This window comes from Cinclus cinclus, chromosome 22 (genome assembly GCF_963662255.1).
Source record: "Cinclus cinclus chromosome 22, bCinCin1.1, whole genome shotgun sequence".
NCBI classification, from domain to species: domain Eukaryota; kingdom Metazoa; phylum Chordata; class Aves; order Passeriformes; family Cinclidae; genus Cinclus; species Cinclus cinclus.
The window spans coordinates 2,039,493-2,066,351 of record NC_085067.1 but is presented as its reverse complement, the minus strand read 5'-3'; the positions used below and the strand labels follow the sequence as shown (position 1 = coordinate 2,066,351).

At 39.4% G+C, this 26,859-nt stretch overlaps 1 protein-coding gene across 1 annotated transcript in view; it reads right to left on the bottom strand.

Moving 5' to 3' along the window:
* The window catches only part of BCAS3 (BCAS3 microtubule associated cell migration factor), a 298,217-nt gene that overhangs the window by 254,075 nt on the left and 17,283 nt on the right, over nt 1–26,859 (bottom strand). Inside the window, exons 7-9 of the mRNA XM_062507332.1 lie at nt 23,064–23,136; nt 10,083–10,190; nt 7,558–7,634 (exon numbers count right to left, since the gene is read on the bottom strand). Coding sequence (XP_062363316.1) covers nt 7,558–7,634; nt 10,083–10,190; nt 23,064–23,136 — 258 coding nt within the window. The remainder of the gene's footprint in view (nt 1–7,557; nt 7,635–10,082; nt 10,191–23,063; nt 23,137–26,859) is intronic.

The window sequence follows — 26,859 nt, the reverse complement described above, 5'->3', positions numbered from 1 at the left end:
AATGAGTCTCAGCAATTCAACAACTCAGAGGAAGAAAACAAGTCCTGCTTGGAAAAAGGAGCTGTTCTCAATTACTTCAGTGAACTGAAGTCTGAACTGAAGAACTGCAAAAAGAATTCTCCAGATCCAAAATTGATCACTGAACAGAAGAGTTACTCAGAAAGGCTGGGACAGCCATGTCCAAAGCCACTGCCCATGGTTTGTCCCATGAGCTGGGCTCAGTCAATCAGACTCCACACACAAATTCTAAGAATAAACTCCACAAAGGTCAACAATTCAGTCGGTCCTAAACTCTACACCCCGATACGAAAAACAGCGTAAAAAAAAAAGGAGCTATTTCCTCCCTTTCTTTTCTTTGCAAGTCTTTGCATTTTGGAAACTTGCAGCAGCATAAGGATAAACAAAGGGTTATACTTTATGGGAAGGAAAAGCAAATTGTTTTTCTGCTTTCCAAAAAAACAGCTGGAGTCAGCAGAACATCATCTACGAGGCAAATGAAAAGGCAGACACGGCGTGACCCATCGAGCTGGGCCATCCAATCCTCACCAACCCCACTCTCTTAAAGATTAACTTCTATTTCTACCAGACTTCAAAACAACAGAGGAAAAAGCCATTCTAAGCAATAACAGCAGCAACTTTAGTGTGTTTACAATAGCAATGAACATAATGAGAATGCAGAACTAACTGTCAAGAAGACCAAAGTTTCCAAGTTTTAATGACAGCATGGAGAGGTCATCCAAGAAAGGATCACTCAAGGAAAGTCCTTCCAAAAGTGCAGCAAACCAAGCAAATGCTCAAAAATATCTGACCTTAGAACCAGCTTAACTGGGCCTATCACTCACAAAAATATAGGTGAAAACCTACTGGAAACTACTTCATAACTTTTGAGTACAGTTATCTTCTGCCTCTTGTGCAGAGGAAATAAGTAACTTCAAAGCTGAGAAAAAAAGAAGAAAAAGTGCATTTTGAAAATCAGAATCAAAGTCCAAGTTTTTCTGCTAATTTTATCAAGTCCCTACGTCCAAAAATTCCAACTGGTGCTGCTCTGAGGAACACTAAGGAATAAGAAATGGGCTCCAGGATCCCTCTGAAGAGGGGCTTGGCTAAGGACACCCTGGGACCTCACCCTGAGCCTTGGTTTCCCACTTCCAAAGTGTAAATGTTATCAACAGCCCCATAGATAAATTCTTCAGTGTTACAATTTCTCAGTCTCTTCCCCCCTTTTTTTTTCCTCCAAGATTTAAAGGAACTACAGGAATTCAATATTCTCTCTAGAAATATCTCATGTTAACAGCCAGAACTTGTCTAAGCTAAGTCAGGGCTTATTTTCAGTTTGCAGAATTCCTTACCCAGAAAATAATTTTATTTCTTTTTCAAACCTCACTAAATCACACTGGAAAATGGCATCTGATAAACCACTGCAAATTAACACAAGAATTAATAAACCTGAGAGAATGAAAAAGCTGAATCAGAATCACCTAACCTTGTTTTCCTTCAAACACATCCCATCACTTTTATCCTAAGACACTACTGGTTGATTTTTAATTTCACAGCACATTGTAAGAACTTTATTCCCTACAACAATATTTATAGTCCAGGAAAAAAAAAAATCTGGTTTTGGTATTTTCCAGACTTTCAGCCTGTCTATCTTGACTTTGTTCTTACCTCTTAATGAAAAACATTTTAAGTTATTTTCTGTCTTGTTTCAGTCCCTCTCCCCTATCAGTTTAATAAGAAAACTTTCTTTTTCCACCATTTTCACTGCTTTCTTTCCCCCAGTTCTCTCCAGTTTCCTTTACAGTGGTACAGACTCATCCTTTTTCTTAACTGATTTCAATGTACTGTTTCCTGGGGGGGATTTTAATGGGTATGTCACACCTTGTGCCTGTGAGGAATCCATAGCACAGGAGTCCAGTTTTATTTCAAGCTGAGGGGATGGGCAGTTATTAATACAAAAGCCTTTTAGGATTCTGTCTCTAATCCCAAACTAAGGCAGAAATGGCACCTTTTGGGCCACAGGGAATGCCATGAAGGCATTCCCAGGCTCACCTCTACCCTAAGGAAAACTTCCTGATTTCTGGAGAAACAAGGATTTTCTGTTTAGTGCCTGGCAAAGTTCATTAAAGATGACACATGTCAGCTGAAGTGTCCAGTGGTTTTAAACACAGTTTTCTAAACAAATTCCAAAAGAAGTAACTCATTTCAACCGAAATTCTTTGCCTTTAATCATTCAAAGGACTTGCTGGATTATCACTTCAAAAATCAGTGAAGCAGGGCTATTGTGTATTTTTAAATAAATAGCTCCAAGAACCCACTGAAGTGATGCTACTTCTCTAATAATCAATCTGCAATTCTTCTCTGGGTCTTACGAAACACAGAGCTCTCCATAGAAATGGAATTACAAAACTCCATCCTTGAGTCTTGCAGTGCAGAGCAGCCAGAAAGCAGATCCATGGCAGAGAGCACAGAGAGGGGATATGCAATAAATAATGGGTAGAGTGATACTGTTGTAGCAAAAGCTTTGTTTATTCCAAGGAAAACAAATCATATAAGTTGTTTTATCTAATAGTTTTTTTGTTTGGTTGTTTTGGTTTTTTGGTTTTTTTAGGAGACCAATTTTTTTGTTGTTTATAAACTGTATAAAGCAATATTGTTTATAAATTCCTCTGGGTTCCTTCTAGATGAAAGGCCCTGTGTAAATGTTATTACTCTCACACTGTCACATACTTTCCAAAACTCTTCTATTGTTCTTGTACTTCCTTCTGTTTAAGTATCACCCATAAAATGGAGTAAAAGAGCAAAGAAGCAGGATGGACCCACTAAGAAATCAGGTTTGCCACCCAGGGACTTTTTTTAAACTTATTTATTAATATTAAATTATTATTATTGTTATTGTTACTATTATTATTATTATTATTATTACTACAGAGATCTCCTTCCCTCTCCACTCTACCATGGCAATTGAAGCATCTGCACATTGATGGTCCCAGTGGGTCCCTTCCAACTCAGGAATTCCATGATTTTATGATTTTACTCCACAGGTCCAAGCACAATCCCAGAGCTTTCACTAAAAATATCAGTGGCCTTTCACGTTCATTAGGCATGGCTGCTTAATTGAGCACCAATTGGATTGATTTCAGGAAAATGTTTAATCTCAGGTTTACTTTCTTTTTTTGTTCAGACTTGGACAATGACAAATAATGAAAGTTGCCACTGAGGTTGTTGTTTCTGTGCAGGACAATGTCAGATGGCTTTGTTTGCCCTTTAACATTAAAGACTTGGGTGCTTTAGATAAAAATAACTTATATAGAAACAAAGAGCACTTCCTGTTTTACATCTAATTTGTAAAACTGTCAGAGCTAGGAGATATGACAGACAGACATCTTGTGCACTGAGGTCTCTGTTGTGGCTTTATGCAGCTTTTCTGTTGTATTTACATTTTCCTGCACTGGAGCAAAACCTCCTGCAAGCACCAAAATCATTTGTTCCCATCAATGCACCATGGTGCCCTAAAGACTTCTCCAAAAAGTATTTCAGCATTATCCTGGCATGGTGAGACACTGATTCTCACAGCCAGGAAAAACGCACTCTTATAAATAACAGCAAAAAAAAAGAAAAAATTAAAAAAAAAAAATTTAATCAGCATTTCTCAGGGAAAAACGCCATGAAGGGTGCTCATATAGATGTGGGTGTGTAAAAATTAAAAGAGCTCATAGCAATCCACAGGGACATACTTGGCTCTTCTTCAGTGATCAAGAAAATGCTGTGACTCAGGAGCTCCCTTCCCACGTGCCCCCAGGACTTTCGATCTGAGCTGATCCCCCCCAGCCAAAGGAATCCTGTCAATGATTATCCCGTGTGGGATAAGCAGGAGAAATGCCCACAGCTGAGAGGGAAACACACACAACTTCTTGAAGAATGTGACTCTTCAGGCATTAAACCTCTTCATAAGACACCCAGTGTTTCTACTTCAAAGTCAAGAGCTCGGACTGCTCCTGCGAGCCTGGCAGGGAAAGGAATTCCAACAGAAATGTTCAAAAAGGCCTCCAAGATTTCCAGGCCAACCCTGTGACAAACTGAAACCACCAAATTATTCCTTGTGTGTGAATGTGAGAGCAAACAGCAATCCCAAATCCAAACTGCAGGTCAGAGCATCCGACACCATTTGGTTTGGAGGTTTTATTTACTTGGAGAGGTGCAGGGCATTCAACATCCACTGACTGATTTTTGGCTTGTGGTGAGGAGAGCCTTTTGAGACTTTTCTATACAATAAACTACTCTGACTAAAATCTGCAAAATTACCTCTCAGGGCTCTACAGAACAGCATCAATAGAAATGTAGTGCCAGCTAATGGCTGCAATAACTGTCTCCATCCCTGGGGAATCATGGATGGGGAATATATCAATCTGAGGAGTGGAAGGGTCAGGGAAGCTGAGCAGGCCCTCATTATTGGACACAGGGATGATGCCACATGCATGATGTTATCTGGGAGGATCTTTACTCAGGGCCCAGGGGGTGGCCAGGATATTCTTTATGGAAGAGGAAAGTATCCATCAGGCCATATTCATAATCATCAGTGTTGCACTAAGTAAGCATTTTTGGGGTGAGGAGCACTGATGGAGTAGAAATCAATGGAATTCAGCTTTTCTGCAGCTTTTGTTTAGAGCAAAGTAGGGGCCAAAAAAAAGCCTGAGCATCACTTTGGTTTCTGATCCTTCAGTCACATGCAGAAAAGGCTCTGAAGGAAATCCGAAATGAACCACAATGAAACTCGGAGCTATTTAAGAATCTCTTCAAAATCTTGACACTCACAACTAGTAAAGGAAAAACATTCTTAGCATAAGCATCACATGAAATTTTTTTCTTGGTTTGGCCACACGAGTACCTAAACCAGTGCAGGATGTGAAATTCCTGCTGGGCTTTCTCCTCCCCTTGGTGTCTTTGCTTAGGGAAAAGGAGCTGGCTCCAAGCAGGAGGAGAGCAGTGATGGATGGGAGTGACTGCCATGAGACTGATGTTCTGCCTTCTCCTAGCAGACATTTAAAAATCAGAACACCCCACAGGGTAGATTAGAGGATATCCTGATCATTTTTCTGCAATAGTTACAGCATGTTTTCCCTCCACGTTCAAGCACCTGTCTTAAATTCCCTCTCCCAGTCTGTCTTAAATTCCTTCTCCCAGTCTGGAGCACCTGTACACTGAGGTTTCCTTATAAAAGGCACAAATAAAACATGCTGGGTCCCTGCCATCCAAGACAAAATCAGCACATTTCCATGTAATCCCATGCAGGGAAAAAAAAAAAAAAAGTTGGTTCTATGTCAAACTTGCTCAGGAAAAATCAGGAAATGCAGGAGTTAAAACATTCCAACAGCAGCACGAACTTGACCATTGACATCCTGAATATTTTACAGTATATTTATTGTAACAATATATTAAGCTACACATCCAACCACAAAAACAAAAACAGAAAGACAAAATACTACTCATGTGCATGGCAGCTGCATTAGCATTTCTGAGGAACTTCAGAGTTCCTGAGACTGCTTTTAATTGGCCATTCTGCCTTTCATTTCTGTGTATAAATAATCAAACCAGATCAGAGCTTCTGCTCCATGTTTGTGCTGTCTCAGTGAGGTTCTAAAGCTCCCACATCACTTAGCTGATAGGGATGGAGGATGTCATTTCCACACCATCACCAAATCTTCCTGGAAAAAAAAGATTTTCTTTTTCCTAAAAGTAACAGAAGCCCCTTCAAAGAGTCAGTGATGCTCAGTAATGTTTCTGACCTTTGTGCCCTCCCTTCTGACCAAAGCCAGGCAGAGAATCTTTTCATGCTGTCAGATTCTCTGGGCAGGCAGTGACATCCTCACAGCAGAGGTGCACCAGCATCAGTCTGGACAGGACACAGGCTGCCCCAATAATGCAAACAAAAAGGTATCTAAGGCCTTTTCCTAAGCTTCCTTTTCAAGGATTTCTAATTGTTTAATTGATACTGGCACTGTCCTTGCATTATTTTTTTTTTTTTTTAAAGGCACAGCCAAAGAAGGCAGTCATGGCCAGTTGGCTGCCTCCCAGAAATCCCTGCAGCTAACGAGGGAGCTCATTTACATCCAATTTCAAACACATCAGAGGAATTGAAGCCTTTAAAGACACGCTCTCAGGTCGAGGAGATTTCAGCACATGAAATGGCAAAGCTCAGACAAAAGCTCTGCTGCAGCCCCGACGTGCCAGGGCACAGCACCCGCCTGGGAGCAGCATCCAGGGAATGGCTGAGCTTGGGATCCTCAGGACAGGTCCCCAAAACCCCAAAATCCAGGGAAAAAACACAGCTCTGTCCTCATACCATGTCACAGCCACGGGGAAGGGCTGTGGTGGCTCCAGCTCTGGTGGTTGGGGCATCCCAAATGCACCGAAAATGAGGTTGTCATCAATTAAATCAAAAGAAAGTTTCAGAAAATCTTGAGTTTTTCAAATTAAAAAGCAGCACAGCTGGAGAGATATACTGGCATTACTAAGTTTTCAGGAATTTTTTGGATTTTTTAAAAAATAATTTGGTCATTATCTCCTAAAGTTTTAATTTATCTTCTTTAAGTTCTACAGCTGTTCCAGAAAACACACAGCAAATCAAAGTTATGATTAAGAATAGAGTATTCCTGTTACTCAAGATTAACTTCATTAATTTTTAAAAATAAATTGCAGTATCTTAGGAAAAAAAAATGAACAAACAACAAATTAAACCCAAAAATTCTCAGAATACACATTTAACTGAGGGGTTTTCTTTACTTTTGGTCTAAAATAAATCAAGGCTTGTACCTTAATTGTTTTTGATGAAATAAAAGGGGGTGATGAACAGGACACAAATAAGTCCCTTCCCATTTGGATCTTGTCACTGAATCCCAGCAGATTCTCACATCCATGGATAGGAAGAAACTGACACCTATTGGCAACTTTAATATTACTGCAGGAAGCTGCTTCCCTCAAAATATGACAAGAAACAGTTTCTCCTGAGCAGATTTTTCCATAAATACAGAGATGATATAAAAAAAAAATAGATTTTTCTAATTGTGACTGAAAATACATCCAGAAAAAACTCAGACTCTTTTTAATAATAAAACTCTGACCTTTCCAGAGTAAATTATGAACTGTAAAGACACAGGAAAAAAACCAGTGTGCCTAAGGAAGAGCCAAAAATGAACAGTGGGTGGATCACTGTTGGTGTGCATTTAATTGCTTCTGATGTGATAACCTGGAACTCCCACCTGAGTCTTTTACAGATATTTGTGCAAAATGAACAAAAGAACTGTTCAGTTACTGATGGAGGGCAGTGTGGGTGCCCTTTACAATTACTTACAGAATAATAAATATTAAAAAGAGCTCAATATTCACAGAGTAGCATTTGGGTTTGGGGTTTTCAGTTTGGTTGTTTTTTGGTTTTTTTTTGAAGTAAGTTTTCCTGAAGCTCCAAATGATTCACAGAGACCTGCTTTGAGGATTTAGAAATCAAGAATCAAACAAAAAAAAATCTGTTCTGTCCACCTCTGAGCCCAAAATTGTACGTACTGGTAACGAAGAATTTTTTGGTGAAAGTGCAGCTGTCAAAGGCAGCAATTTTCTCCTGCAGGACCACAACGAGGATCCTGAAAACACAAAATAGAACATCCACTTTAGACATTAAATGCATTGGTTTAAAGATTCAATATCTAAATGTAATTATTTCAAAAGCATCAATATAAACTCCACGGTGATGAAGTGCCAGGTTAGCAATCCCTGGCAGTTATTGAGGGTTCTCTCTCCTCCCAACCACTTCAGGAAGTGCAGGGCTCTGATCCACAGCAGCACAGCACATTTGTGATAGAGCTCTTGCAGTCAAAACTCCATTAAAAAGCAAGAATGGAGCTGCAAAGACCCTGAATTACTCTGTCTCAAACAACAATCAAGCCAACAATTGGCTAAATGTGAAATATCCCATTGCCCACCTCCGTGCAAGCTTATTAAAACATTTTGTTTCCTAAACATTTTGTAATACCAAGAACATCAGCACGCAAACAGAGCTGAGAGAATCAGAATTTGGGTCAATTACCAAATTAAAGATGCATGTTTATGTGTTTGCTTGTGCATGACACACTTTTATTGTAAAGGACAAAAACCACAGGGTAACTATGCAGGAAACATGGTGCTGCCTCAAAAAAAAGAGCCCAGAGATGCAAACATGGAAGTTTTAGAACCAGGGAACACTTTCTCCCACACTGATGACTTCCCAAAATCAAGTTTTTAAAAGCTTGACATGAAAGAAGCACCTGGGAAACCAACACATAAAACCTACATTTAGCAATATGACATAATTAATGATCTGTTATCTCCTCATTAGGCAGACTGAGAGAAAGTATTTTTAAGTAGCTGTCAATAGAGAGCATTATTAAATATTATTTTAATAGTTTTAATGGTAAAGATACAACGTGGAAAAAAATGAATCACATCTCTCACTGACTAGAACACACACCTAATGCTTCATGTGAACATTGGCATTGTGTGGTACAGCCTGGAACAGCCACCTTTAAAAAGGGGATGAGTCACCTCAGCCTCAGCTCATGTCCTTGGGGAAAGGATGATGATTATCCCCCAGCAGTGTGAAATCAGCCTTTAACCTTTTTTCCTTATTTTTATCTGTTTTGTCACAAGAACATTTCCTCTTATCCCAAGAGAGCTCAATACCTGTGAAGGGCTACACTAAAATCAAAATATACACCATCCCCTCATGCCTGCTGATGTTTTCAGATATATAAAGAATCTAAATTAATTTTGGACATATTAGTAGTTTTAGTTAAATGACATCTTCCAATTGCTGAAACTGCAGGAAAGAAAAACAGAGGAAAATTTGACAGAGGAAGGCTTTGACTGCAGGTGAAAGTGTAATGTGTATGTATTGAAAACTTATGAATATTTGATGGGAGTATTTCCCAGTTCTGGAGATTTTTGTTTTCTCCTCCTTGAAGACACTTTGTCTTTCTGCAGAAATGAACCCCCCAGATGGATGATTCCAGAGGATTTATTGATCTATTTATTTTTAGTAGCAGTTTACACGTAGTTGCACAAGTTTGATGCACACTCATCTACTTCCCACCTGCAACAAAACCAGGCACAAAAACCAAATCATTCTGAATTTTCTAATGATGGGTGTTATTTTTTTACTGAAGGACCATCCATTCTGGCACGGCAATATGGATTTCCAAAGAAATGCAATAATTTCTTCATCCAGGGCTCTTTACCCTAGAAATTGGATTGCACCACTTCCCCAGGGCACCTGAGGCCACGGTGACTCATGGCAGTAATGGGAGGGTGAAGGGAGCAGGGCTTGGACCAAAGTCACTCCAAATTCTCCCATCAGGAGTGCCAAGGGATCAGCAGGATCCGCACACAAGGATCCTGGGATTTCTCTCCTGCCTTAAAAAGATGCAGCAAACTACAAAGCAAACCACAAAACTCCAGTTTTGTGTGTCTGGGAGAGATGGGGATTTCACATTAACTCAGCAAAATTGGATTCCATGGACACAACAGATTTTGTTCTGTTGGGACTCTGAGTTCCTCAGCCTCCTGAGCCACCTTCTCTCTACCCCAAGCCAGAGATGCTGCTTTGTTCTTTTACTCACTGCAGCATTATTCCCTGCAATCCACAGACTGCACACCAGGAATGTTTTGGATGTGCAGAGAGGCAAAATCTAACAGAACAACACAAAGAAGAGAGACATAAACTCCTTAGTGCTCTGTGCTGTTTAAACTCTCTGTGATCCCATTTCCCCAGCTGCAGGTGGATCATCGAGGATTTCAGTGATTCCTGCTCACCCTTTAGCACAACTGAAAGAAGCTTAAATGATTTTTTTTGGTTTGAGCTTCTTAAACCAAAGCCATGGGGGGAGCACATTGATGTATTCCAACTGAAACACTCTGGGAGAAATGGAGAACCAGAGCTGTGCTTACAGGAGAGTAAAAAAAGGGAAATCCAGGAGGTCATACACCAGAAATTGTATTTATTTCCAAAATCTGGCATGCCTTAACACACACAAGAAATGCAGAGTGAGCACCATTACCTTTTATTGCAATGCAGGTCATAAATAGGAGTTTTGAACTGGATAGACTTGACCATCTCTCCTGTTCTCAGAGAATACAGATCCACACAGCAGTAGGGTGGGCTGGTGCTGAAAGGAATGAAAAATAAAGCTTTTAATAGAAATCAGGATCTTTTAAAAACTGGGGTTTGATTCTTTCAGCTCCTTACGTTGCTTAGCACACTAAAGGAGAAGTCACAGAACCACAGAATTATTAAGGCTGGAAAAGACCTCCAAGAACATCACATCCTGGATCCAGAATTCCATCAATCCCAGAAGAATCTGGAGAACAAAGGGTCAATACAAACCTTCTGCATTAAGAAGGAAAACTGAATTATGGTCTCCACAATGGCCAGCAACCTGTATTGTGCAACTGATTATCAACCACTTGGTTTCTTGGACTTTGGAAGTTTTAAACCACAACCTATTACCAAAGTACCAAATTACTAATACTACTACCAAATACTATTACCTAGTACCAAATTACTCCTCAGAGCAACTCTCTCCTACAGGGAGGACTTTCCACAGAGCAGCAGCTGAGCTGATGGAGACACCTCACCCAGAATTTACATTACATCCCTGATGGACTTTTGTTTGAACCGTGCAGATCTTTTCAACTGCTTTGTGTCACTTTTATCATTTTCATATAAATAAAAGCTTTAAGGCCATTTCTTAATAAAAAGGCTGAGTGGGAAAAGTGCTGAGTGTTCGATAGGGCTGAGGAAGGCAGTGGTGGAAACCCTTTTAGGGGCTGAAAAGAGGCTTTGATGTGGCAGCTCTGTTCCACAACACCTTTCTCCCCCTCCAAGAACGCATTAAAACCTTGGCTATTTCTAGGTCAAGGAATATGAAGGAGCACAAATTGCCAGCTGTACAAACATATCCTGAGCATTGGTAAAAGAGGGTGTTCCCCCCTGCCTGTATCTGTTTTATTTTACAGAGTTTCACACAATTCCTGCCCCAGCACTCGCTTGTCTCTTGGATCTGCTCAAGCTGCTCGAGAATTTTCTGGAAAGCTGGAGGACAAATGTCAACTGTTTACCCCCAGTGCCTCAAGATAATAAAATTATTTATACAGTAATGTATAATACACAGTAATGTATAATATACAGTAAATGCACAGCGAGACAACTGTCAGAAAAAAGAATAGAAAAAATAACTTTTGACATTTTGCCCACTGAAATTTTTCCCAAAATATACATTTTTCTAGGCTAATAACTAGAGGGTGCAATTTATTACTTCAAGCACTTCAAAGGCCCTTCAAAAACACCTTTAAACCAGCAAAACTCAAGTCAGTTCCTCCACATTAAAGTTCATTGCTGCTCGAAAACACAAAAAGCCACTGCAAGATGTATGGAGAAGCTTTTTAAAATTAAGTGATTTATTACCTCTAGCAAATTATAATATTGATAGAAGGGGAGTTTCAAAACAGGAATCTCCAAAGTAGATAGAGCTAAAAGGACATCAACACACTTATCAGTGATTACTATTTCCACATCAGCATGTTTTGAATAATTTTTCTAATTTATGAGCAATAATTCTGTCACTCAAATGCATCATTATTATTATCATGGCTTAATTATTATGATATCTTGGCTGATCATGGTGAGACCATTCTACCAATGCTTTTGGCAACCACACTGGGTAAAAAGCTTGACTTCAAGTGCCAATTACCAGGGAATATAGTGGAATCACAGAATTCCAGACTGGGGTGGGTGGGAAGGGACCTTAAAGCTCATGCAGTTTACAGGGACACCTTCCACTAGCCCAGGTTGCTCCAAGCCTTGTCCCTTGGCCTGGGGTATTTTACAAGGAAAGGCCAGAAATACTCTGAAATTCTGTCACAAATAAAATTCTTGTCAATTAATCCCATAGATTATCAACAAATATTCATTATGTATCCTGATTGTTCAAACAGCTGCAGAGAGATCAACAACTCCTTTAAAGGCAATGGACACAAATGCCCCAACAACTTTAAAATGTGGCAATATTAGATGTATAAATACACTCAGTCCTTTGTATTTTCTTCCATTTGAGTGCTGCAGTGCAGGGATGGAGGGGAAGCAGCAGATGCCTCGTCCAGCTGGCACTTGGTGACATCTGTGCTCGTGCCCCACGACAGCATCACCTCCTCCCCGATCTGCTGGGTCCCACCATGGCAAAAAAAAAAAAAAACTCTGTGCAAAATGTTTGCACAGAGACAAACACACCACTCAAAACACTCGTGCTTTTTAAATGGAAAAAAAAAAATCATTTAAAAGGAGGGAATCAACACGAGGCAAATTTTTCTGTGCCTTGAAGGCTTTGCTTTGCTGTCAAGGGTTGATTTGCCTCCACTCTGCCACACCAGGAACATCCCACTCAGAGAGAGATGGGCATCACTGACAGGTTGGTTTCATGAGTCTAGAAAGGAAAACAAAGAGCTTGGAGGTATAAAACTGAAATAAAACTTTTGCTGGGAAAGCTGCCCTGTACGAAACGTTCTTTATGTGAGGATTTTCCAGTCAATTGTGGCCTTTAATAAAATCATCTTTGGCCAATATCACTGCACTTTATACCACCTTCACAAAGTTTTTTAAAGCCCAGCCTAAAGCACAGACTTATTTTCAGTAATTGCTTCCGGTGCCTTTAAGAGGAGGCAAAAATATTAAAACTTACACTGAAATCCTATTCAAAGTAACTAACAGTTAACATAATCTCTTACTAGGCACAGCTTTAACAACCAGTAGGATTGAAAAAATAGAATTTTTAAGTAAGTTGCTAAGAGCCTGAAATGGAATATAATTTTTAAACTTGTAGAGAACAACAGGTGAGAGAAAAGTGACAGTACCAAGGAACTGGCTGTTCAAGATACAGCCAAAGCATTTGCACAGCAAAATACTCCATTAATTTATTTTTTTTTAAATTACTGCTCTATAAAGCATCAAATCTACCAATAAGTTGCTGGGGTAAGAAGGCTATTTCCATGTGGGAATGAGGAGGATGCTGACAGTGACCCGAGTTTATAATCAGCAGGGGTTGTCACAGTTCTCCTGTTCCACCTCTCTGGTGCTTCACAGAAGGGCAAAGAAGCAAAACAAAACCAGAGCACAGAGTTAATTAATTGAATATTGGAAAAATTCCTGCCTGAACCTTTACACTGGAAAGTTGAAGCATGAGATTTGATTATGATCTTTGTAGCAATATTATGAACATGGTGAGACCACAAAGGCAATTCTGTTCTCCTCAAGGGCCCTGAAGAAGGTTTGCTCAGATTAACAGATTTCAATTCTGGAAGGATCATCTTCTCCTTCCAGGCCACGCACAAAATGTCCCAGAAGCTCAAAGAAATTATTTTTTACCAAGCAACCTAATCTTGTCTTAAAAGACTTTGACCAACAATGAGTCCTCTATTTTTATGGTGAGTGGTTCCAACATTTTGATCATTTTATTTTTATGAAATGACTTCTTAGTGCCTGACAGAATTGGTACATATTCTGCTTTTTTGGCTTCTGTGCCTCTGTCAAGGACACAAAAAGGCTCATTGCCTTCAGATAACTTTTGTCAGTAATCACCCAGAACAATCCAGGCACCAAGAAAGTTAAAAAAACTTTTAAGCCTTAAATTGTAAGATTTTGTTTTCCAGGCCTAGAATTAAACTCCTCTAAGCCCCCTTCAGCAGGGCAGATCTCCTTTCTGAGGGATGCACACCAGAATGAAAACTTTTTAAAAATAATAAATTCAATTCTTTCTAAACACCACTGCAGAAATAGCTCTTATTAGGACTTTGATCATCTACAGGCTCTCTGCATCCCATCTTTTCACAATAAAAGCTTGAAAACTCCACTCTGTAAATAATTTTCTAATTCACGGTACTTAACAGATTCATTCAAAATCAGGAAAAGCAGCAAAAAATTTCTCAGAAAGTGACACTTTCACCAAAATGTGTGTGCAGCACTGAATTACAAAACAGCAGAGACATTTTAAGTGCACCACAAATTGCAAAAAGCATGGAAACACTTATTTCTAAATAAGAAAAACCTGCACCAACCTTAGACACATGTTACTAAATCTAATCCTTTAAATACAAGGGATGGAGTTATTTGATACAGCACTAAAATAGTTGTGTTAAACACCAGGAGATACAAATTTCACTGTTGCATCTTCCTCAAATATTTTGATCAAGTCTATCAGCCCAGGGAAAAAAACCTCACCTTATCCTTGTATTTCACCATCTTCACTGAAAATATTTTTATTTCTTGCCCATGACACAAGAAGTCACCAGCTCTGCAGAAATCATTTTGTAATAGGTAAAATGAGGTTTCAGGCTCAGGAATATACCTTTTTTTTATCATAAGGAGTAATTTTATTTCTGTTAGCTCATCATTAAGGCATTTCTGCAACAGGGCAGGGTCTAACTGCACCTGGAATGACCCAGGAAGGACTGGCTGAAGGATTGGTTGAGGGATTGGTTGAAGGACTGGTTTCTGTCTCCTGAATAATTCTGGCCATGGTCTGTAAGAGAACCTGAGGCTCCACAGAGCTCTCCACAGTGACTTTTCCAGCTGAGTACTTTCAACAACCATTAATCCACTGCTGGTCCATAAAACCAACAACTCCTCCATTTCCCATCTGTAGCTGAGGTGTCAGACATCAACTAGAGGGGGGAAATTTAAGACTGTGTTTGTGCAAATATTGATTATTGCAACAGATACTATGAAAGAAAAATAAAAGGGGAATCCTTAACAATTTCAGAATACTTAAAAATCCTTAAAAACACCAGAATAGCAACCTCCATATTCCTTGTTCTGGCAGCTCTATCCACATCCAGCAGCACAATACATATTCTGACTGTTGTGCTCTCTGCTACCCGTCACTCTGATCATCAGAAGATTCTCCCTAGGTTTGAGGGGGTTTTATTGGGATTTCAGGATGCACAGAGCCCGACGAGAGCCAGCCAAGAGCTGGGTGTCCCTGCACGTGGCACTCCTGCTGCTGGAGTGTAAAACACAGCACAAGCTGCCTCCTCAGCTGTGGCCTGTGCAGGGAGACCCGAGTGTGACACACTTTCCACTTCACTGAGATGTGCCACATGTTCCCAAAGAGAGCTGTCCCATCACATTTCCACTTAGTTAATACAGGAGGATTAGCGGCATCCCCGCAGATTTGTTTATCTGCTTGACCGTGCCCATCACCGAGGGGAAAGTACTTGAAGAGCAGGATCATTTTTTCTGGTGTATTCTGGACTACATTTTGCTTGTGTGTAGCTAAACAGGACTTTTATACACAATTTATGGACCTGCACTGGCTGTCTTTGATCATTCCATGAGCGTGCACGAATCAGGAGACATTTCTGTAAATCTTCATGAACATGAGTTTCTGACAGAATACAACTGCATTTATCATACCTCTATCAACCACTAATATTTCTGTGATTATTTCTGATTAAGCCACAATCTGATGTGTTTCCCACCAAAGATACAAAATTAAAGAGTTGTCTTGCCCTTCCTACAGTCAAATGAAGCAGAACTCACCACTGCAATAAATGCACGTAATTTGTATTGCAGTAAGAGCCACACGGATCTCCAAGGTCATCCAGGAGGGACCAAAATCAAAAGCGTAGCAGTTTTTGTACATCAAGAGACAGCCACATGTCACAGCTTAAGAGGGCAAGATCACATTTCTGGGAGCACAACTATGAGGGCAAATTGATGCTGCAATACCTCAGCTCCAGCCAAATTTCACCAAGCACGTGTAGAACCCAAACTGAGCATTTTGTGGAGCCACTTACAGCCTCAGCTAGACCCAGAGCTTTAAAAGTGCCAGTATTTCTAACACTCCAAAGCAGTATCAGAGCTTCTTTCTTTATTCTCAGGCATTTGTACTGAGAGTATTTTCTGATTTATGGTGCACCAGAAGACAGCACAGCTAACACAGGTGGCAGCTGGCTATTTAAGCATATACACAATTTTTGTACATACTGAACATTCAACAACCAGCACTGGAAAACCTTTACCTGCTACAACCATTGCGAAGGACCAAATATTTCATCCTGTTGGTTCTTGTAACCCGTTTCTTTAGATTCCAGGTTTGTTCTTTCCCTTTTTCTGTGCTCTCCCCTCATGATTCATGAGCCTCACAGGCACTTTCTCCCCTCAGATGCCATCAGCACCAACAAAGGCCACGTTAAGCCAGTGGCTCCAGGTCTGCCCACGCCGCCGTCCCAGAGCTCTCAGAACCACTCTGGGGCTCCAGCACTAAGCACAAAACCTTGCACCAACCTGTCCAAACCCAAATTCTTTTGCCCTCGGTGTCATTAATGCTGTAAGAAAGCAGAGGGGTTGTGCAACACTTCATCACCTGGGTATTAAGCAGCCTCTGCCTGCAGTTGTGTGATGGAGATCATTAGAAGATGTCTGTCAGCTGCACAGGACTCTGCTAAATCTTAATTGTTCATATGCCAGTTTATGGCTCAAATTACAATTTCTGAGGAGCTTGAAAACAATCCTGTTTCCAAGAAATAATTAGAGGGTTTTAGAGTGCGTATGACTGAAGCTGAGCTTAGATCTCATGGTTAAAGCACTTGAAAAGTGCTCTGAACAGCAAAGCTGCTCTGAGGTTCTGGTCACATCAGGTAGGACAGAATTTTCCCAAGTGCCCATTAATTATATGTTCTTAGGTATTTCTTACTCTGTTTTATGACTTGAATCACAGACCATGTTCTACAGAAGTGCAGAGTTCTCACCGAAGCTGAACTCACCAAAAGCTGGGTTGAAATGATGCAATTAATACCTGAAAAGAATTATTTGTGGAGCCCCACTTGCAGCAAGAGGAATATTCTGCTTTTCCTTAAGCTGGTCTTAAAGTTGAAACCCTCCATGAATTGCTTAACATCAAAAAAAAAAACTTCAGGTTATTTTATATCCCTTTTCTCAACGAAGACAACGATGCAGCTACCTCCTCTACTGAAGCACTCTTCATTAAATTTGGAGGAATTTTCGAGTTAAATGTGGTTGATATTCCCAGGAGGAATTACAGTGGCTAAGGAAAGGCACACAGGAACACAGCATTCTCCCCAGAGTCACCTAACACAGCTGATGCTGAAATGGGAGATGCAGCTGTTCAAACTGTGCAGGCAAAATTGATTAAAACGTTGGTTTATTTTATTATTGCCTCACTGCAAAATGTTATCATTAAAATGTTGTATTAATAATTTGAATCACCAATAATTTTAAATATAAGTTCATGAGCAATCATCCAGAAATGTGTGAGGGGTCTCTTCAAGTGATATTCTAATACATTACCTAGTCAGAATTAAAAGGAAGAAGGCATTAAGCAAGATCTTTTTTTAAGCACGTGCCTTACAGCTTTTTCACAAAGCAGGAGCATTCTTAATCTCTATTTTGAATTACTGAAGAAGTATTTACTGAGTTATTAAATGAAATCTGCAAATTTAAAATTTAAAGCTACTAAGATACATTCATTCTGTTAAGAAAAAAAAGAGCTAAAGAAAAATAATAATGATATTAGAGTTTTTAAATTGTATTTTAATTGTCTTTTCCTCTACTTAGGAGATTTAAAAGGAGCTCATCTATATATGAATGGTTGAGCTCAGCAAACTCCCACGACATTTTCTCTGTATATTAAATATTTTGGAAGGAAAGGAAGGGAAAAGCACATGAAGGACTCGAGAGGGCCCATGGTAAGGGAGAAAATGGCATTTAGTAACAGATGCAAAGCTCAACTACTTTCAAGTTGTGGGGAATTACTCGAGTGGCAGCAGTTGTGTAACAACACAGAAACAAGGCCTGGAAGTTGAAGCCTTGAAGTTTGCAATCAGCTGCTCCAACTCTGAGCAAGAAGTGCCAGCACTTGTTTAGGAAAAAACAGATTAAAGAGCATCCTCTGTGAGCCCACTGGGACCTGATGGCTTTAAGTGTCCTCAGAAAAGAGAACAACTTCAATCAGCCTGAAATTTCTGCTTTTCAATGTCCTTTAAATCCTTCCTACAGTACAGAACACAGCAATAACCCTAAAACATATAAGAAAAGAAAATATAATCCTCAACTGCTCTCTGGGTCCAGCACGTTGATTTATAACAGTTATTTCTAAGACAGACAAAAACACACAGATGCAAACAATTACTCTATTTTTGTAGGCAACAAGTGAGGTGGGTGGTAACTGAGAAATTTTGAAAAATCCTGTCACAATATTCTGTTTTTTTCTGAAGTAACCCTCAGCACACAACAAACGCTCACCACATCAGAGACTTTCCAGGGCCTGAAGGGCCACTTTGATTCCAGACCGCTGCAGGCATTAGTGGGGACGTAATTAGGGTAAAAAGTTCAACCACAGTTCCATGTCTAGAGTGCTGCCAGAAATAAATTTCCTCTCATTCACTGGTTTCTACTGTACCCTCCCTGAGAAACATATTGAAAACACATTTATCTTTGTAGAGTTTGTTCCTCTTCTAATTAACTTTATAGCGTTTACAGTATTTAATAATTTAAAGTGGAATTTAAAGTGGCCCTGGAAGCAGCAGCCCTGCCTGTAATGGTGCTGTGCATTATCTTTTCCCTGTGGTGCTTCTTTTGACAAGTTACTGGGGGCAGCTTTGTGCTCCAGCTGGTTTTATCTGGACTTCCTTCCTTCCATCCTTTCCATCCCTTCATCCCCTCCCTGCATCACTACACACAAAGGGGTTGGAACAGCAGTAAAATAAAACTGTGCCTCAGCTCAGAAATCTGCTCTCCCAAACCTCCACTCCATCCCAGGGATGCCTTGGAAAAGATTTATCTTTTTACAGCTTCATAAATCAAAGCTTTAGAAGGTCAAAACTACCCATGGTTCTCACCAGCTGGTCAAGGTTTGACCCCAAATACTCATTTTCTCCCAGTTTTGATCCAAGATTAACAGTTTATTATAGTTCAAAGGTTATTTCTTACTCTAGGTTCACTGAGACAAACATTTGGAGTATCAGAGGAACTCCAGAGCTTTCCTTCCCTTGGTATTTAAACATGGAAGCATCACCTTATTCCATCAAAGCTCCATCTCCTAGAATTGGAATCTGTGAGAAAATTCACAGAATTACCAGCAAACATCACTTCAACATTTCAGAAAAGTACATTTTTATAATCACAAAATCTCCTTACAAGAAAAAAAAATGCTGGGATCTGAAGAGCTCTTTTTAAGATGGAGATCCTATCTTTAACACGTTACAATCTCATCCAGCATCACTAAAAGGAATTTAAACTACTTTATTTCTGCCTCTCTCAGAATCTTAAAAGCTGCCACGCAACCTGCTAAGGCTAAACTGAATTCTCCTAAAAGAAATCAGAAAGGAAAATGTTTTTTATCTGCTGGAAGGAAGTCTTTGCAAGGCAGCTGACACCACACAGCTCTGCAGTTAATGAGGCTTTGCAGTTATGCAGCAGCACAAGAACCTTTGGGACTCAAGTCCTCAAAGGTAACAGAAATGAGAGAGTTTTGCCCAACTTTACAGGTCCTACTGTTCTTTTTAGAACAAAATAATTAAATTTGCTCTCTAGGCCTGAGAGTCTTCACAAAATCTGAGTTTTGTGCAGTCTTCAATAAAAGCCCACAAATATTTCACAAACTTCATGAAATCTATTTCACAGTGCCCAATACAATTGAAAATCACAACCATCTGGCCCAGACCATTTTTCTGTGTGATTTCAGAAAGCAAATTGCATTATCTACCTGGAGTGACCACAGCCTTTGCACAGCCCATGGCAGGGCTGAGCCAGGTGAGTCCCCACCATCCCCACTGCCTTTGCAGGGCCATTCCAGGAAAAATATTCCAGGGAAAGCTCCCCTGAGCAGTGTCAGAACTGGGAACAAAAACTTCATTCACCGGAGCTCGTTTCCTCCTCTTGGGTGATCCTTGAAGGAGTTTTGCTGTTTGTGTCTGACAAATCATTTCCCAGCCAGCTGGGAAATTTGAAGCACTGAAATAATTTGAAGCATTAAAAGCTATGGACACTTAAGATTTTAGACCAACTCAGTGGCTTTGCCAGACCCAGACCAGGCTCACGTGTCTCTGAAATATTAATTGAGAAAATATTAGTGCTTTAATTGTGCTGTTACTCATGTGAGGCTGCTTCCTAAACCTGAGCACTCCCATAAACACACTCCTGAGCTGAAGCTGGGCTAAGGTTAGCAGGATTTAATCTACAGTAGCCATGTGAATAAAGAACATGCTTCCTGAAAATCTGCTGCCAATTGATTTGCCTTGTAAACAGATCAGCAGGGGAAAAAAAAATGCTGGCTAGCCAAAGTTACACATTTTGTTTGCTCCAACTACTCCTCCTTCTTTAATTTACCCTAATTTCCCCTCTCCTCCCATGATTAATAAAGATTACCTCTTGCTTCTCATGCCCTTAAAGGACCTCCATCCAATTCTTCAAGTCGTCCAGAATTTCCCACCACTTGATATCATTAAATTAATTCACCTTTCTAAAAATATAAGATGGAAAGCCAACACAGGCTAGAGGCTGCTGAAGGGGCCACTGCCTGAGCTCCTGCAGTCTCCCCAAAGGCCTCCAACTCTTACTTTTTAATCATCTATTACTGGTTGTTTAATTAGTTATACCTGCATCATTAGCTGATTATCATACTTGCCTATGTAAGATTCTGGCATAATCTGCTAATCTTTTAGCAAAATAATTTGGCTGTTTGGACACAGGACAAGGGAACCAAAATAGCAAATGATTTCTGTAAGGATGGCTTAGAGATCCAGTACCTGGAGGAAAATGGAGAAAGGCTTTATAAGAGCATGTAGTGACAGGACAAGGACTCTGACTTCCCTGGCCCTGCTCCTTCACATGCTTTTATTTCCCTCCTGGTCATTTTGATTATTTTCAGCTTTCTTGTTACCAATATTATCTACTGAAGGGCAAATTTGCAATCTCACTTATTAATTTATTATTCATTAGTTTATTTATTTATTATCGCATTTATTCTCAACTATTTTTAGAATAATCTTAAATAAAACAAAATTATCCTGGTCTGTTTCCCTTTAAGTTTGTCCATTAGTTAAACTGAAGTATTTATTTAACATTTACATTTGAATAGAACAAAAGGAATGGATTTTGGAGCTCTCTGGTGTATTTAAAAGAGTTTTTACAGATCCAGTCTGTTCCAAGCTATGGCTTCAATAACCCATGTGGGGAAAATGGGGATATCTCAGTGTTTCACCACCTAAGAAATTCATCAATATGCACCAAACCCATCAATTAATTTTGTGTGTATATGAAGATTTGTTCATCTTATCACCAGGAACAAGCAGGCATGTCTTTACAACCCTCCACAACCCCAAAATTTAGATACTCTTTCTTTTTTGGTTTTCCTTTTAATTTGCAAATCTTGTAATCTAAGACTGAAGTTGACTGAACCAACCTCTAAGCCAGCAGAGGAATATCAGCCAAAAACCACAATCTGTTTCCTATTTCTGTGTCAGGACTGCATCTTTTGGGGGGCTGTGAAAACAATTGTTTTGAAAAGATTATCCAGTGAGTCATGGACTGGTTTGGGTTGGAAGGGACCCTTAAAGATCATCCAGTCCAACCCCCCTGTGAAACATTTCTGTCGTTTTACTAGCTGGAAAAATGTGACTTTTAAAATACAAAAATGTGTGGACCAAAATATCAGATATGAGGCAAAAGTTCCATCTTGACAAGTATAAAATGATCACATACAAGAAGAGAAAACAGGAAATTCACCATGGAATTAATTAATCATGGTAACAACAACTAACTAATTATTTGGAAATGACAATATTAAGGTGTTGAAAACACATGAGGGGTTTTTTATTTTTTGAGGAAAGCAGGAACTGCCCATAATCTTTGAATTATTTTCTATTAACTGAGGAATACATTCACACAATTAAAATAATTATTTTCAGGGTTTGTTCATTTCTCAGGTATCTCAGCTTCTAAAACAAGAGTGTGAAGAAGATCTTTACTAAACCAACATATCCTTTACAAATATAAATACACTGTTTGGATAAAGACAGAGCAGTATTTGCACCTCTAATTTATAAATAGTTAAACTTAAAGGGCAGGGAAGAAAAGGAGAAAAATCACCACAAACTCATTTTTGCAAGTTGTAAATACATAAAGAAAAAAAATTCACTTCTCTGTCTTATGTGGATTTTAATTCCAACATTTAAGCAGGTAACATTAATATTGCAATTTAACACACTAACAACAGAGAAAGGTAAAGATTTGACAGTTCTTCCTTCACACACAGAGTGATTAAATTCTTAATTGAAAAAGGTGTGGCACAGAATTAGTCTTACAACTGTAAGAAGATTTACTTCAACTGCTCAGCCATTAAATGGCTGTGTAGAGGATTACTCCTGAAAAGAAAATATTTTCCTGTAGGTAGAGATATAAATCCTGTGCATTGTCTGAATCAAACATAAAATATCTTAAGGGCCTCTTTTATAAGAGCAGTGACACAACAATTCTGTAGGGAGCACAAAACAAGACTGTAAACTGATTTTTCTAACTCAAGGAAGGAGGTTTAACATGTATTTTCTTATAAACAGTGTGTGGCTGCAACAATTAAATGCTTGGTATTTGTAATTCATTTGCTACTTGAAAAATTACTTTTTAAAACAAAGAGATTGCTTTAAACACTTCACAATAATAATTCTGACCCAGATTAGTATCAGAAAAGATTAATCATAAAGTTGTGATTCCACTGAGAATAAAATAAACTTAAAATACTTCTTTATTTATTTTATATCAAGAGTCTCTTTTTTATTCCTTTCCAAAAACTTAAGTCATAGGAAAATATATGTTGATACACCAAAAAAAATAGTTTAAAACCACATCCTAGTGTGGGATCTTCATCCCATGAAGAAAGAAGGAACACATCTTTAAAGATGTCTTCTACTGGGCTTTTCAGATGGCAATATGATTTATATCTATTCCTTTTATATACAAAACACATTCTTACCCAGAAGATCCAATGCTTTTGCACACACCAAGCAGAGGCCGCTTCTCAGCAAAATTATCACATTTCTGAGCACCTGAGAAGAGGCAAAAGAAAAGAAAAGAAAAAGAAAATCACTATGTACTCTTTGTCCACTTTCCAGGTGCACATTGGAATGCAACGTATTGAATGTGACACAAAACTCAAAAGCTTGTGCAAGATGAGGGACAGAAATTCAAATTACAGGCACTGTAATTGTGAGCACTGAAGGACTGATCTTGACAGAGATGAAAATGAGAAACAACACAAGCAGCAAAACGTGGCCAGGTTTTGGGGGTGATTTTCTGTCCATCCCACTTGGGGTTGGCATTTTGTGACTCTAACAAGTGGTTCTTGCTCACTTTTTGTTATTTTTATGAAGTTGTCTGCACCAGGGCAGCCCTGCCTGGGCTTCACACCTTGGTTTCCAGTTTGTAAAAATGGAACCCAGGAGTGCCAAGCTCAGAGCAGCCCCTGCCCTGGGCTCAAGAAAACAGGAGATGAAATTCAAACCACAGCAATCTGTTCCACCACCAGGAGAGGGAAAGCTTTAAGAAAACAACCTCCAAGTAGAAACACAACTCCTACACCACATCCCATCCACTTTTAGGGGTGGTGGCAGCAGCAGAGGCCAGCAGGGCTGGTCTGTGCCATGCTGGATCCTCTCCCACACCAGTGGCACCAACCTGGCACTGGAAATCAGCCCTGGCACTGAGACCCAGCCCCAGGCTCAGTGACACCTTCACCCCAGCACAGCAGACATTAAAGACTCCACACTTCTTAAAATGGGTTTTTAAGAGTTTGGAGAACTTTGCTTTACTGCTAAGTAAACAGAAATAAAATTAAATCGAGTTGGTTTTTTTTAAAAAAAAAAAAAAATCTCACTTCTGCTGGTGAACAATGTTTAACTGAATTCCAGGGTATGTTTCCACCCAACTTAAATAACAAAGTAACAACCAATACCACCACTACTAACCTTCCTCCATTTTCTTTCAACCTTTGCCTTTTTAATTATCTATCTATAGGCTTCCAATTGTGGGGTGAATAATGGAATTTTATGGGTTTTTTCTCCATTATACGCCAAACCCTTTGATCTCTAAAGAATATCAGTGATATAGTCTGCTCAAAATTTAAATCTTAAATACAGCTGTACCAAACTAAATCATTTATTCAGAAAGGCACAATTAACAATATACATTTTGACATAGCAGACTGTTAATTATTAATAACTCAGGTACATGCATTTAATTTGTAACAAATACTGTTGAGTCCTCTCATCTGTACAAGGAAAAATCTTCCCTCCTACACCTTTGGGTATTTATAAAGTCAAATGGGTCACATCAATAAATCCACCATCAACAATAGCTTTACAAGTAACCTAAACCAGCCAGATGTATTTTCCTTTTATTCCTATTATTTCAAACTCTTTGGTGAGTCAAACCTGTACTGTATGTACTGACCTGTAAATTGATAAATGAAACATAAAAGTCTTCTTAAGAGTCTGGCAAGCAATTTGTTTCCTTCAATCCAGGTACCAGATGAATTCCATTTGTTCTGCTCCCAGCACTGGGTGAAATGCTGACTACCAGCAGTTCTGGCACTGATTTAAGTGCAGCCAGAATTTCACCTGAAGTATTTAATTCTACTTTTTTTTTTCCCTTCTTTTTTTCACTAGGATACATCAGAGACACAAAATCAGATGGTTCATTACGATCTAGTTTAATGACCAGGAAGAGGAAAGAAGGAGGAAAACCACAGAGGGGAGTCCAGGGAACCAAGTGCCCAAAATCAAAAGCAATGCTCAATTGAATACCCACAGCACAGATTTGCAAAATTTCCACAACAGGTGCTGAAACTTCTGATTTCTGTCTATAATGACTCGAGTCTCTCCACTTTAAAAAATCCATTTTCTACTTCAATACTTTCAGAATGTAAATATTAATACTGCAGGAAAGGATCATTACTGGGAGGCCTCTGAGGGCATTAAATCAGGTTAATAGCTGTCCCATCCATGAGATTGCACTGAGTGACATGTGTTGGCCTCTGCCATGCTCTAATGGAGCCAGGAGCCTCTCCCAGGTCTGGGGTGGGATTTAATCTCCCAAGTTCTGCTGGATTAATTTTCATTTGTAAAATTGTGTTTATTTGCATGTGCGAGGCGCTGACGTTGCACACACCTGCTGCACACACAGTGTTTAACAAAATTGAAATGAAAAACAGCTCTCTAAATCCCCCCAAATACAAAAAGTATTGAAATCCTGTTGCAAAGTCTTTTTCTTAAACTCCTTTTATTCTAAATCCTTTTAACTCTGTCATATAACACTACAGCATTTATAAAATGCTGGAAATCCTGACAAATCACACAATTAAAGTAATGAAAACTGCCCTTCCTGCCAACAAGGCACCACCTTATCTACAGCTCCATTTAGCTAAATGATAGGTTTGGTTTTTTTAAAAACCTAACTTCAGTTAGTGTGCTTAATATTAAAAAAAAAATAAAATAAATACATCTCTCTGTAGCTAAATGAAATTTTATAAAAATCAACATTTAGAAGTTGATGAAGTCAAGAGGTTACCCACTTGTCAGCTCAAAGCAGCTTAGGGCCTGTCCTGCTGATGAAACTGTGAACAGAAACCTCAGGGCCTGCTAAGGCCTCTCAATAATGCCAATAAAAAGAGTTAACACCACCACCAAAACCAGCACATCTTTATGCAGAATGAAAAATGAAACCCAGTGGATGTCACAGGAACTCAAAAGCTGCTCAGAATTGTGGAAATCACCCTGGTCTTCCCACCAGGGAAGGTGCTGGATGAATTTTACACTCTGACCATGGCACCAAGGCAGCATGGAGTGGATTTTCCTGGTGTGTCATTCCACTGATCAGTCCCATTTAATAATGCAGTGCTGCTCCTGCTCCATCAAACCCCTGTGATTTCCATCTTTTCCTTGGAAATCTTGTGGCATTTGCACTGCCCCACAGCAGTGCAGCAGCAAAGCAGCACCTGGGAATGCCCCAGGCTGGAATTCCCTCTCAGCCTAGCTGGGTGAAAGTTTCAGGTGCACTGGTCTAAAGCACCAGAAAATAATGAAATAATTATTTCATTTCATTTGTGATATGATGATGGAACAGATCAGGCCAAAGCTTTGAAGAAATTGGGATTTTTACATTGTTGCACTCCAAAATTCTCCCCTGCAACATCTCTAAAAGCCTTACTTGGAGAATGGCAGTCTGTAATTTCTGTAATCCACAGACATTACCATTCATTATCCAAAAAAAGCCCACAGAACAGTGGGAGAACACCAGAACTCAGACACACACCTGCACAACCACCCCAAACCTCACTTGTCCATCGTGCAGGGCCAGCCCCTCCATCAGACAGACCCTGGGATTATTTTGGGGATTTAAAACCACTGAACCACCCAAGTGGCTGAACATACACAAACCTCACATCTGCCTTCCTTTAGAAAGCAACCTAAATATTAGAGTTCTTTAAGTGTACCTGCACATAAACCTGAGTCAGCTTTTGAGGTTCAAAACTTAATTTTGCCAACATGGAAGATGGGATGAACAGGGATAAATCTGCTGCAGTATTTCAACTCTCAATGGGTTTTAGTACCTCTAAATTCTTTTTATTTCATTTTTCTGTTTGCTTTTTCCCCACTTATAAGTCAATTTGAGTGAAGAGTCAAATTCACTGAGACATGTAGGGCTGTTATACCATCTTTCTGCAAGCAGCATAATCTAGAAAATGGCAATAAATTAATTCAGCTCACTGGAGG